The sequence below is a fragment of the Carassius auratus genome, unplaced genomic scaffold, assembly GCF_003368295.1.
Source record: "Carassius auratus strain Wakin unplaced genomic scaffold, ASM336829v1 scaf_tig00214657, whole genome shotgun sequence".
NCBI classification, from domain to species: Eukaryota; Metazoa; Chordata; class Actinopteri; order Cypriniformes; family Cyprinidae; genus Carassius; species Carassius auratus.
The window spans coordinates 233,632-246,909 of record NW_020527754.1 but is presented as its reverse complement, the minus strand read 5'-3'; the positions used below and the strand labels follow the sequence as shown (position 1 = coordinate 246,909).

At 36.5% G+C, this 13,278-nt stretch overlaps 2 protein-coding genes across 2 annotated transcripts; one reads left to right on the top strand and one right to left on the bottom strand.

Annotated features, from left to right (window-relative positions):
• Positions 1 to 2,113: 2,113 nt before the first annotated feature.
• LOC113092572 (homeobox protein OTX2-A-like) lies at positions 2,114 to 4,575 on the top strand. Its single transcript, XM_026258196.1, has 3 exons — positions 2,114 to 2,417; positions 2,516 to 2,724; positions 3,000 to 4,575. The coding sequence occupies exons 1-3, from the start codon at positions 2,318 to 2,320 to the stop codon at positions 3,669 to 3,671; spliced, it is 981 nt and encodes a 326-aa protein (XP_026113981.1). The 5' UTR covers positions 2,114 to 2,317; the 3' UTR covers positions 3,672 to 4,575.
• Positions 3,879 to 11,378, bottom strand: lin9 (lin-9 DREAM MuvB core complex component). Its single transcript, XM_026258195.1, has 15 exons — positions 11,279 to 11,378; positions 10,086 to 10,118; positions 9,899 to 9,990; positions 8,430 to 8,534; positions 8,210 to 8,340; positions 7,631 to 7,756; positions 7,309 to 7,466; positions 7,015 to 7,148; positions 6,804 to 6,929; positions 6,212 to 6,313; positions 6,045 to 6,125; positions 5,828 to 5,953; positions 5,488 to 5,670; positions 4,887 to 4,984; positions 3,879 to 4,754 (listed from the first exon to the last, which is right to left on the bottom strand). Exons 1-15 carry the CDS (start codon positions 11,307 to 11,309, stop codon positions 4,649 to 4,651), a joined length of 1,632 nt encoding a protein of 543 aa, XP_026113980.1. The 5' UTR covers positions 11,310 to 11,378; the 3' UTR covers positions 3,879 to 4,648.
• Positions 11,379 to 13,278: the final 1,900 nt, after the last annotated feature.

The following is a 13,278-nucleotide window of genomic DNA, read 5'->3' as shown; positions in this document are numbered from 1 at the left end:
AATGGGAGGGTTTGGAGATGTATATCACAATGACCGTAAATCCTCAAAATTAGATCCTTCATCGAGTCCTATTATGATATCAATTTTTGTTAGTTTTTTTTTTTTTGTGTGTTTGTTTCATTTTATGCTGATTGCACATTAGTTGGGCTATTGCAATGTTGATATTGTTGTGCAGTGGCTGGGGTACATGAATATAAATGTAATGCCACATATTGTGCTTCAAAATCACTAATGTTGGATTTTACTTGGCAAGAACAGCTGCACTTGCATGCAATTTGTTTACAGATTGTTCCAAGATTAAAATATGGTATAAGAACATTATCCCATGAAGAGAAACTGAGAGAATGTTTATTTGTGGGTTTGCATTATTGCATCACGCTAGTTTGAATATAAAATAAAAAAAACTATACACTCTCAGAAATAAAGGTACAAAAGCTGTCACTGGGGCAGTACCTTTTCAGAAGGTACACTTTTATACCTATTGGGTTCTAATATGTACACTTTAAGTACTAATACGTACCTCAAAGGAACCAAAATGTTCCAAAACATATACAAATATGTACCTTTTGAAAAGGTACATATACAAATATGTACCTTTTGAAAAGGTACCGCCCCAGGGACAGCTTTTGTACCTTTATTTCTGAGAGTGTAGATGTTATTAGGTTCATTAACAAAAAGTGTTAATTTTAAGGATACAACTTGATTAATTTTTTTTCCCCCTTTCTTCCTGCTTTTTATGTTTGTATATTTAGATTTAGTTTTTACATTTTCAAAAAAGTAAGAGTGAAGGGAAAAACTCTAGACAAATGTCTAGACAAATGATGTCAACAACTTTTTGGCATTAGGAGCAAACTGTCCCTGGCTAATCCCTCTGTCTATGGCAGTATGTTGGAGGTGAGAAAGCTCTGTCTATCAGAGATTGCATCTGATGTGTTAACGGCTGATCATTAGCTTCTACAGCTGGCTCCATCAAAAGACACGGCCACATGTTTGATGTTTCTAGATGGTGATATTTGTGAATAGGTGAGTTAATCATTGTGGTTTATGATCTGATCAAAGTTAAAAATGTTCATCTAGGGGAGGCATTTAAAATGAGTCAAACGAGGATTAAAGGAGTGCATTATTGCAAATCGACTGCAATATGATTTTTTTTTTTTTTTTTTCAGTTTAGTTTCTAGTCATTCAGCAACACAGAAATGGTCGTTGGAGTAAAATGTAATTTCGCCTGGTCTGAAAATGCAAGTTGCAGACAGGACAAAGAACACAGACAGACTGGATTCTGAATATATTGTCTGTGTGAAGAAAACCTCTCTGAATCTTTGTCAGGTTACGCCTTTACATGAACCTTACAGGTTTTTCTCTTAAGGGCCAGGTTTATCTATGACATTTGCTTGTTATATTCTATTAAAAAACAATCAATCCATGCTAAAAAGAAATATTATAAACTGCTAATAACACAATTTTGAGTATGGAGACCTTTGTGTCCAGGGGTAGCTCTTTACTAAAATAGATTTTAACACTTAATATTCTGATTTTATCTCTCGCTCTTTTTTTTTTTTTTTTCACTCCAATTACATCAGTGGCATATTTTCTATCATATCCATATTTTGTTGGAAATGTGACTATTTTATTTTTATGCTATGTATATAAAATATGAATGCAATTATACATTTTTACTAAATTTATAAAATGTCTGCTAATATAAAAACATTTTCTGACGATACCGATTTTAATAATTTTGTGATTTTTTTTTTTTTTACACAAATTACATTATACAGTGGATTAATTCATATTGACATTTAGTTGGAAATTCTCATATTTCATATGTAGCTATATAAAATATTAATTCACTTAACTGCATTTTCTACATTTTAAAAATTCTGCTAATATAAAATTGCAGTGAAAATGCAATTTTTTTATTATTGTCTGAATTATTACACAAATGACATGTTCATGATGTTTCATATACTGAGAAAAATGCATTCCTTTTAGCCTAATAGCAAGATCTTTTAGCCTACGAATATTGTGCTCAGGTGAGCAGTCTGCAGGAAGTGCAAGGCTTCAAACTGACCAGGAACACATCTCAACCCAACAATACACGTACATGTTTTTTCAAGTCATGTGTATTCGGGTGGAGATCCCATTAAAATCACACACGAACCTTTTACAGATGCAAATGTGCCACGAATGTCTGCGTCCTGCCGCCACTCGGCTCACTTTGATCACCTCTGACGGAAGGCTGGCTGGCTGGATATTTAATGCCATTCGTAGAGATGTCCGATCATTTCAATCTGACCACCGGTAGAGTTAGGTCACAATGGCAGTCGTGCATGGCAACCTTGGGAATGGACACTTAAAACAGTTCCAGCTGTTTCCAACTGCAGATTTGGAAAGGAGGACTAACATGCACACAACAGGTGGGTGTTTACACAGGAATCTCTCTGGAAATGCATTTGAGAGGAACGAAGTAATCAAAGCGTCTAACTTAAATAATTTTTCCTTATTTTCTCTTCAGATTACGTAGCTCAAGACAGGATGAAGTTCCTCCATGGCGTCACCAGAGCGGACAGCGCGAGCTTGTTTACGCACCGCAGAAAACGCACTAACTTCACGCAGCAGCAGATCGACGTCCTGGAGAAAGTCTACTTGGACACCAAATACCCTGATATTTATTTAAGGGAGAAACTTGAGGCACTGACCGGCTTGCCAGAGTCGAGAATTCAGGTGAGATTTGTCTTTTTTTTTTTTTTTTTTTTAAAAAAATATAAAATACTTTCAAAAGTAGTAAGGGGAAGAAAAATCTACCATTTTGATATGTATTTAGGATTAGCCTTATGAAGCCTGTCTTAGGTGTAAACTCTAGGAGCATGTTGTAAACATGAAAAATGTAATATTTTGTATGAAATTTTACTATATAACAACTTACCAGTGTGGTTTTATTGTTTACTTCTTCGCATAACACTGAATATGTAGTAAACCAGTGCTAATCTTCTATTCAGGTGTGGTTCCAGAACCGAAGAGCCAAGTCACGGCGCCAAGTGGGAATTCCTGTTTCAAATAAGACCAGTGGAAATGTCCTGACCCCCAACAGTCTCCTTATGAACCAGTTTACAACACCTCAGAATCACACTGGCCTGGAGACACAAAGACTGCCAAACTTCACCACGATGGACAACTTCAGTCAACACCTGATCAGCTCTTCAGATGAGAAGATCTGCACCATGAAAGGTGACGTGTACAACCCAACCACGATTCCATGCATGTTCAGCAGAACTGAGGAGAACCAGATCAAGACCGATCACCTGAGTGTTGTGGTGCCACGCAATTACACACAGCCGTATCCAAAGGGACATGGGCCTTTTATAAACACAAGCCATGCTAAATCTACAATGAAGCAGTTTTTGGTGGAATATGATAACTTCCCTCCAAACAAGACCATTGGGCCAGAGATGAAGGTTGTTATTCCACCCCTCCCATCACAGAATAACTTCATGATGTCTTCATCATCCCCCAAACATGTCGCCTGTTCTGTCCAAAATATGCCAGTAAAGGTCCAGCCAGAAAGTTTTGGAACTTTCTCTCCCATTAGAACAAGCGAAGCCGTCGAGTTCTCAGATTCCGACTCGGATTGGGAAAGAGAAGCCATGTCTGGTTTTAATGGGTTTATTTAGCTTTTTCAATTTTAACACTCTTACAGAATTTATCTGAAGCTTTGAAGAACATCTCAAGTTTTAAAATGCGATATTTATTGTATATTTCAGATATTATTGTATATTGTTATGTGTGATTATCACACAATGTGGGTGTAAAGGGAGACATTCTACATTCTAATAAATCTTTTTTTTATAAAACATCAAAATACAGACTCTGAGCCTTTATGAAGATAATAGAAATCAATTTATTTACAAATGTTTGTGTCATGCATACACTTAACAGGTTAAAAAAGAACCCCACAGAAAACAAACTCTTTTAAAACATACACCAGAGGGGCATTTGGGTGATCATTTCTTCTAAGGACAAGACAAACTGTTTAATTCCACACAGCTGTCTATTATAGGACTTGTATAAACAGATTGGTAGCTTTGCAAAAATACCTAAATCTGGCAAGTCAAAAAATGTCCACATTACCCTATATATGATCAATTTATTGATATAGTTTGAGTGAACTGTACAGTTATCTACAATGTACATATTTAAAACATACAGAACGGTTTAAAACAGACAGAACAGTACCTCATCTCTCAGGGCACTCAAAGCTATGCACTTGGTGAAAGAAACAGAGGAAATAAAATTACACAAAACAGTTTCAGTCAAAACAAACTGCACCAAATAAAGAGCGTCACCCCAGTTGGAAACCACCAATAATAATGGGAAACTTAAATATCAAATTGAGTGTGAGCAACATCTGAAATAATGTAAAACAGTTACATCTACAAAACAACTTCACACTCTACTTTTTTTTTTGCCAGCTAGTTGAAAATCTTCAGACAACTTTGGCGTCTTCGGGCATGGAATTTTAGCACTGCTTGTGCAGGTAAAGTTACTGTTATTTCAGAATGAACACAAAATAACAAAGTGGTGAACTGAAGAGGTGAGTTGCTGTCTGATATGAGATGGGATTCCCGGGAGGTGTGCAAGTTTATTTCAGTCACGTTGTGTTGGTGTTGTTGGCAGAGAAAGCATGGAGGTTACCCAGCTGGCTCAGACCGCTCTGTATATGTGCTACATGGATCTCCACATTATCCTGAAAACAACTGCAGAAAACAGATCATTGTAGATGATTAATTCCTTCCACAGCGCAACTAGTACTTTTAAAATGGGAAAAATAAAAACAACAGAATATGAATGCAGGAAAAGAGAGAGAAATGCAAGCAAATATATATTACCTGAGGTTGGAGTCATCTATTGAGCTCTTTATGTCATTCAGAGAGTCTGTGAGCGATTTGAATTCAAACGAATTTAGGTCTCCCCCTTCGGCTAAACACTGCATTAAATAAGGAGAGAAATGTGAGGTACAGGTGCATGTGAACTTGTGGCATTTGAAAGTGCTTGACAGAGCTGGATGAACAACTTGGCTAAATTGTTAAATAATAAGTATTGACCAAGCTTCATCATGGTAGTTCTAGGTCACAAGATCCTGGTCCGTGCTTTTTGTACATGCATTAATGCTTATTTCAGACAGGGAATTAAAAAAAATATCTTTGGACATTTGTCTCAAAATTAGAAGAAAAAAAAAAAAGTCAGAATGAGACAAACCCAGAATGGTGAGGAAAAAAGTCAGACTTGTGAGATAAAAGGTCACAATTACTTTTTCTTTTTTGTGGCAAAGAAAAGATAGAATTACGAGACAAACTCAGAATTCAGAGAAAAAAGAAAATGCGCAATTATTTAAATTCCATGGTCAAAATAAACTCTAATAATGATAAGGCATGTTTCCTTCAGAAAATGTAAAAACGTTCTGTTTTTGTAATCTGTTTAGTCTGGTACCCTGATCTGCAGGAGGAGTGCCGTGAGACGAGAGACGAGTTGGGTGAGGCTGGGGTTCTGGACACGCTGTTCTCCTTCAGGCAATGCATTACACTGACGCACAACTTCCTGCGCCTCTTCTTCACAGCGCCGTCGCAACTCACTGGGCTGATCTGCAGGCTGCATGCCTTGATCTGGAGCCAGCTGAACAGAGAAGATCATGCAAAGTGAGTGGGAAATGGGTGAAAGTGAATTTAAATGCATGCTTTATGTCCAGGATTTTTTTTGAAGAAAACCAGAACTGAAGGTCTAGAAAAAAACTGTGGTCATGTCGGAGGGCGAATAAAAGAAACATAAGTACCTCATAGCAAAACTGCTGTACTTCATGAAGGACTTTGTTGAGGTCTTTATTAAGCTGTTCCAGGTCCAGGACTGTTGTGGCATATCTCTTCTGCAAGTCCAACCCAATCGGCATGGAATAAGACTTCTGCAGACAAAACAGTGGAAACAGTTGCATAGTGTAATACTGAATGAACATGCACAAAAACAACACCACATCAGGTGACTTTAAATCTTACCAGCTTCTCAGCTTCTGTGTTCATCTCCTTCAAATGCTTTATATGTTCTTTTTTAATCATGAGGATTTTGGACAGGCGTGTCTAGCAGAAACATAAAACAAAATGTTGAAATTCTGTGTAAAGTGAATGCCAAGTAAACAGACAACATTAGCAATGGGAATTCTCACCACTTGCACAAGAAATTTGACAGGAAATCCACCCAGTGTCTCTCCATCAGTTCCTGTTAGTTTACTTCTCCAGGGAGACTGACTGAACAGAGGGTCATTATCCTGGGAACAGAGCAAGAAGAAGCTTTGATTATTTTCCTGAACACTTTAGTGCAATTATTACTTAACATTTATCATTCATGTCAGTAATTCTCAACTAGTTCTGCTTTAGGACCCAGATTTTACATTAAATATGAAGTGTGACTCTGCATAGTTCCAAAACTGTCATAATATCAAAAACAACAATATCCTTAAATAAAACACTAAAATGTATTAATGGCCCAACAATATCCATTATTATTAATATAACACAGACCTGTCTTTAAAAAAAAATTAGTGTTTGGTTTCTAAATGACTCTTAAAATGGTTGCATACTCAGTTATTTACCAAAGAAAACACTGTGGCTGGAACAAACCACAGGTTGCTGCACTTTATTATTAGCACTTAGCATGGTTTTTGTCTATGTTTCCTGCAATCTTAGCAGAACGGATCTCACAAAACATTTCAGGATAATCACATGCCAGTTAACCACCCCATTCAAAAAACATTTTACCATTAAGATGGACTGGGTTGAGCCGGGATAAGACCCGCGGGGTGGGGTCAGAAAGTTCTGGAAACGAGGTGGCCGCTGTTTCTGAGCAAAAGCTGATATGGGCATCGTCTCATGAGGTTCATTACTCTGGAGAGAAAGCATTGGGCAGTTTTAGCAATTCAAGTCAAATGACACTTTACTGTTTTTATGAACAGAAACAACATTTTCTTACAAGCACTTCGTAGTCAGGAACAGTGTGTGTGCCAAGCCCATTTCTGTCAAAGGTCACGCGATACGTTGCTGCACTGGTATCTACTGCATCAATTTGACCAGTAAACAGGCCATCGTGGACACCTCTAAGACGAGCTACATTTTAAAGAAAAATAAAAAAAATATATATATTTTTTTTCATTCAAAACATTTCATTAACCAAAAAATCTTTGAACTCAATTTACTCAACTCAAAATCTGAAAACAAATCTATCTTGAATTGCTCAGATATTAAACGTGTATAATCAGATCTTCACCTGTGACTTTGGTGCCAATGACCAAGGGCAAGGGGATCTCATCTGGCAGGTCTTTGCATAGAGACATGTCTGTGATTTTCCTCTGCTGCAGGAGACGCATCTTCTGCCTCTTCTGTTTCAGAGCCATTCGCTCTTCGGCGAAGAATGCTGAGGAACATCTGAAAAACACATGACATAAGTCCAAACATCTGAATCCAAGATATCGGCATTCTAACCCATCTATTATGTGCCAGTCTATACTCATACATATTATAACTGTTAATAATGAAGATGTTTTGGACATTTATTACTGTGTAAGGTTAAAAGTGATCAGTCAGTTAACCTTCGAGGTTTGCCCATAAGTCTTCTGATTGTTCCCCATTCAACTCTTGTCAACTTTCTGGTCTTTAGATTGGGAAAAGACTCCTTCAGACACAGGCAAAAGTCATTGTCTCCTTCAAATAAAGGCCTGAAGAACATGAAAAAGATAAAATAAATAAATAAATAAGCGTTCTAGCAATATGCCAATACAATGCTGATATATACTTAATGTAATTTAAGGTTAGCAAATGACACATACATAATACTATTTACAAAATCTTTATCTAGAATTTACTAAATTTGAACGCAGACATTTTTTTATTATAAAATGACAAGACTATCAGAAGATTTTGGAACTGATACAAGGGGCAATAAATATTTTAATAAAAAAATTAATTAGCCAAGCAGACTGTTTAGGCCCATTTACTGGGTCTATTTATACTAATAGTCTATTAATAATGGAAATGCAATCTCATATTTATGGAAGGCAGACACTACTCTCATTTTCCAATACTCAAAATTATACAAATATAATAACGTGAATATTAACAACATAAAATCTGCACAAAGTGATTGAAAATATATGGTCTACAGAACATACCTGTCAATATTTGAGTAGAACCATTCATAGATGCACCATTTGTGTGCTTTAGGAAGTTTGAGCAAGTTTCTTAGTCTCAGTCCAATTTTCTGTGAAGCCTTTTTGTCTGGTGTTGTAACATTTGTAAGTTTCTGCAAATGGCAAACATTCAATACCAATGATCTTTATGTTAAAAGATTAATCTATCCTTCGGAAAGTGCATCCAGGACAACTCCTTCACCTGAGGCACAGTGGTGACCCTCTGGCTTCTCCTGGGAGATCTGGAGGCGAGCGGCCGCTCCTCATCCTCACATGACAGTCGACTCCTCTTTGAGCTCCTTGTTGGCTGAAAGGCAAAGCAGACAGGAGACATTTAGGGACTGTAAACATTCAGACACAAAACTACTACAATAAGAGCCTTTTGAACCGCAGGAACCTTTTCATACTTTTCACTTTTGAGCATTTTCGCAAAACAGGAACTGGGTGTGATTTTAGTACCGGACTGCCTTTTTCGAGAACCAAATTAGCTCCTACTCCGGAGCAGGGTCTAACCAGGACATCCGGTACTAATGGAGACATAAGTAGACACTGATTGGCCAGACACGTTCGAAAAGGCCCTCACCCGCAATTATTTAAAACTAGGGGTGCAAAATAAATATCGGCCGATAATTAATGCGCATCTCGTCAGTAAAGCCGGTTCTCTAATCAGCGGTAAATTCCATTAGGTGTGTGATTTCACATAGAGCAATTGTTACTATACAGAGTAACAAGCTGCACAAATCCACATTCATTATCAGAATAGATTTTGCGCAGCTTGTCAGTTAACCATGGCTCTGTGTAGTAACAGCTGCTCTATGTGAAATCATGCACCTGACGAGATGTGCATTAATTATCGGCCGATATTTATCATGCACCCCTATTTAAAACGATGTGTAACATACTGTAAACATTGTGTCAACTTATTTCACAAGTATGATGAACAGCGATAAATATACAGTGCAGAAACTTCTAGCAAATGTAGCACTGCCAGTTGTCGCTGGAGATTCTTAATCCTCCTTTCCATTCTTTTAAATGCTTTATGTATACTTCAACATTCAATTACTGTGAAACCCGCGAGAAACAACAAAAACACAGCTCTGATCACAGCGTCCTCCATCCTCCTGTTGTTAACGTTATTCTTCTTTGTTAACATTGAACGCCGTGCACAAATGACATTGCTGTTGAATGTCTTACGTCACATCCAAGTACACATGGTTGGCGCGAATGCAACCCTTTAAATGGTACTGGGAAATAGTTTGCACAAAATCGTACCAGTATTTCAGTACTGTACATTTAGTTCTGGAACTAAAGCGGTGTGAAAGGCCCTTATAGACCTTAGTCAGGTTAGGCATCATATTGAATTTAAGGCATATGAAAAGGAAGCTGTGATGTTTAAACCATCTTTACAATGACAAATGCTGTTTAAGGGTCCTAGATCACAAAATTTACACAACTAACATACAGTTTTACGGAGTTTTTTTTTTTTTAATCATTTAATCACTTGAACAATCGCTATGTTTTTAAACAACAGTACAATCCAATTGTAATGCATTGTACTCACTGTGCCCTCACAGCTTTGTTTTCATCCCCATCAAAAATTAAACATGGTGGTACAAGGCAACCTGGAATTGCAGCAAACAGTACAAGTATGAAGCATTAATGACAATTTACCGTTTCCACAGAAACGTAACTGCTCCGTCCTCTGGTGGTCTGAGATTTTGGTAAATTGTTCTTTTCATTTAGAGTATGAGACAAACTTCCTTCTGTAGAAAACAACAGTGCAGTATGTAAAGCCTCAGCATTTTGTGACAATTTACAGTGCTTTAGTTGTGGGTGTCACAAACGTAGACTGACCTACCTCTTAAACTGACAAGGGCTTTAGCTGAAGAGCCTAGAGACAAAAGAACAATTGATGAACAATGGACTTCTTCTTCGAGATATATATATATATATATCAAAACATAACATTTTCAAAAGTAAGGTATGATTAAGTGTCTAAATCTTAAAATTATGCAACACACCTAGGGCAAAGGCATAGGTCATTATTAAGTTCATATTAACCTCATTTCACAAAGATACTAAAAGTAATAATATAACAAGCTTAACTGCATAATAATAATTCCAACAATGCTTTGGGCAGTTACTATAACAACCTTAAATTATATATATATATATATATATATATATATATATATATATATATATATATATATATATATATATATTAACTTGGATAACTAACCAGACTGATCCACTCAGAAACCACAAATAATCTCTTTGTAACATAAGCTGCTTATAGTACTGACTATATTACAATGTCGTGTCTTTTATCACTGCTCTAGTTCAAAATGTAAACACTGCAGTATTGCCATTGTTGCAAATATTAACAGTAGTAATTATAATATAATAGTAACAAGAAACAATCGAACAGCACAGATGAGGAATTGCATCCTTTGCAATCCTAATGCAATAAAAACAAAGCAAATCTGTGTCAGCGAAAAAAAAAATCTACTGAGATTTATTGTGATGAACCAGTTAAAATCTACACACCAGCATTGCATCATATAGAGAGTGTATTTTTAACATAGGAAGAGTGCGGTGGACATATGGAAAGTGTTTATTTATTATATGGAGAGTATTTTACTATACTATCAGACTGACACTGACAAGAACAACAAAAACCCAGCAGCTGTCATCGAGTTTCTACCATAAAAACGTCCGTGAAGTTAAGCTCTGTCCGTATTTAACCACCACGCTACTGTTTTCAACCCTAAGATTAGTTTTAGTTAAAAATAAGGCATTAGAAAATGACTGTTAAGCGAAAACCTCTTCAGGTATGATATTTATTTATAGTAGTAGCTTCTGAAAGCTAACTGTTAGCACGTTAGCCCCAGCGCTAATAACTTTGCGTCTATTTTAACACCACTCACAACAATGAAAAACACTTTAAATTTATGTCAAACAAAAACTGTTATAAAGCGCCTTAAAACTCTACACAAGCTCGACAAGAGTGTAATAAAGGTCTAATGAGGAGTTAGTTTTATTACTCACTCTCGTCTAACAGCTGCTCGAGCTCCGCCATCTTGAATTAGCCGCGCCGGTTTTTCAAAGGCCGAGTGCCGCGATGCATTGTGGGACGGAGAGGGCAGTTCAAACACTCCAGTCTGCGATCACAAACTATCAAAATATTTGCGATTTCATGCACAGCCTGGGTAACGTGGTACGAAATAAGAATCTTAAAATACATCAGGACTGGGAAAGGCTTTGGAAAAGTTTGCCGTAGTTTACTGATTCACAACCAGGAGTGTTGGGCCCATTAGGGAACCTCAGGATGACTTCAGTTTTCTTATTTTAAAATATTCTGACTAAAAACGTAAAATTAAGGCATAAACTGAGTTTTTATTTATTTATCTTTTAATATAAAAAATGATTTTCATTACAAAACATTATTCTGAACAATTGTTTTATTAAGGAATACTTTGCTGGAATAACAAAATAATTGTAGTTAATTAATGTAACATATTTACACTTATACAGAAATCATGCAGTTAAATTTAATACCTTTTAAGACCCTTTCCATACATTGTAAGACCTCATCACCGCTCCATGTTTTAATCGGTTACATCGGTGACACTTTCACTTAATTTACTATAAATTGATTGTAAGATAGCACAACTAAACAGCCTTACTTTGTGATGACTCCTTATCAATGCAACATAATTCAGAAGAGGGGAATTAAGCACAAGAGAATTGAGACTAACCAATGCAACCCAAGAAACAAGAATTAGACCATTAAATAAAACAACTGACAAAACTTATTGAGGAGGGAAATAAAGCTCTCCGGGCTAATGGGCAATGAGTTCACACTGTATATTCAAGAGATGTATTTGTCACATCAACTCTTATAACTGTCTGCAAACCATAGGTGTTTTGTGGAACTCTTCTCATGACAAACATCTGAGTGATCACACAGTTTACCTGTGATTATGGAGTGCTTGATTTGATTCAGACTTGACAGAGTGTCAGTAACACTGCCCATGATCAAGTCTGAATGATCATGGAAGGTAAAGTAATGATCACAACTATTATATCATTTTAATTGTACATCCCATGCCAGTAAAAAAAAACAGCCCAAAGTAGTGCAATTACCATGTCCCAAATATAAAAAATTATTTGCATCCCTAAAATACATATTTTACAGTCACTGTTATGCACATTTTTCATAAACACAGCTCAAAAAATGTCTTCCTACTAGTGTGGCCCAAAACATTTAGCACAGATTTATTACAGGTAGAATGCAACAATGTTTCAGTACAAGCATTTCAAACAAATGTAATTTATGCATACAGCATTTCAAACCTTTAACCCACTGGGGGAAATCAACCCATGGCAACAGTTTTAAAGCAGCCCAATTTCGTGGAAAACAATAACAACAACAACCCTCCATCCAACACGAGCTGCAGTAGTCAGATTTGACTGATCACGGGTCAAAGGTAAGGAGAGATGACTGACAAGATGTTGGAGGATTTGCCCCTCAACAGAACTAGAGCTCATTAATACAAATATCTCGTGTCGTAAGATGTGCTCGCTTCACACAGTGTGCGCGTGATCGCAAAAGTGAAAGTGAAAGTGAACTGCGACTGCGAGCGTTCATTCAAAAGGATTTAAATACCCACATACTGACAGCGGCGCCATAATGCGCGGATAATATATACAATATTAGAATGTTTGCGGAAGCGAACACAAAAATCGGAAAATATACACAATGAAAAGATGATACGAAATGTAATACATTGGCAAATGGCATTTAATACTTTTTAAGGGCCTTTATTTTTTCTAAATTGATTTATCAACTATTAATACTTTTTAAGACCCCGCGGAAACTCGGTCATATTTTCTGTTAATAAAAATAGTTTGAAAATAAGCAGGTTTATAGCAGAAGATACCAGAGGATATATTAAAGCTTATATGATGGGCCTTTGACCCTTGAACCACTGCCAAAGTTAATTTGTTGCAAAATCGTAGTTACCACAGGTAAAAGTATGAATTCC

What these genes read in the sequence shown, in the direction of transcription:
- LOC113092572 (XM_026258196.1), top strand. Translation starts at nt 2,318, where the DNA reads ATGGCAGTCGTGCATGGCAACCTTGGGAATGGACACTTAAAACAGTTC. An exon ending in GACTAACATGCACACAACAG is followed by an intron (nt 2,418 to 2,515) that starts GTGGGTGTTTAC and finishes TTTTCTCTTCAG; the next exon opens with ATTACGTAGCTCAAGACAGG. An exon ending in TGCCAGAGTCGAGAATTCAG is followed by an intron (nt 2,725 to 2,999) that starts GTGAGATTTGTC and finishes TCTTCTATTCAG; the next exon opens with GTGTGGTTCCAGAACCGAAG.
- lin9 (XM_026258195.1), bottom strand. Translation starts at nt 11,309, where the DNA reads ATGGCGGAGCTCGAGCAGCTGTTAGACGAGA. An exon ending in CTTATGGGCAAACCTCGAAG is followed by an intron (nt 7,467 to 7,630) that starts GTTAACTGACTG and finishes TGTGTTTTTCAG; the next exon opens with ATGTTCCTCAGCATTCTTCG. An exon ending in TACAGCAGTTTTGCTATGAG is followed by an intron (nt 5,671 to 5,827) that starts GTACTTATGTTT and finishes TTCTCTGTTCAG; the next exon opens with CTGGCTCCAGATCAAGGCAT.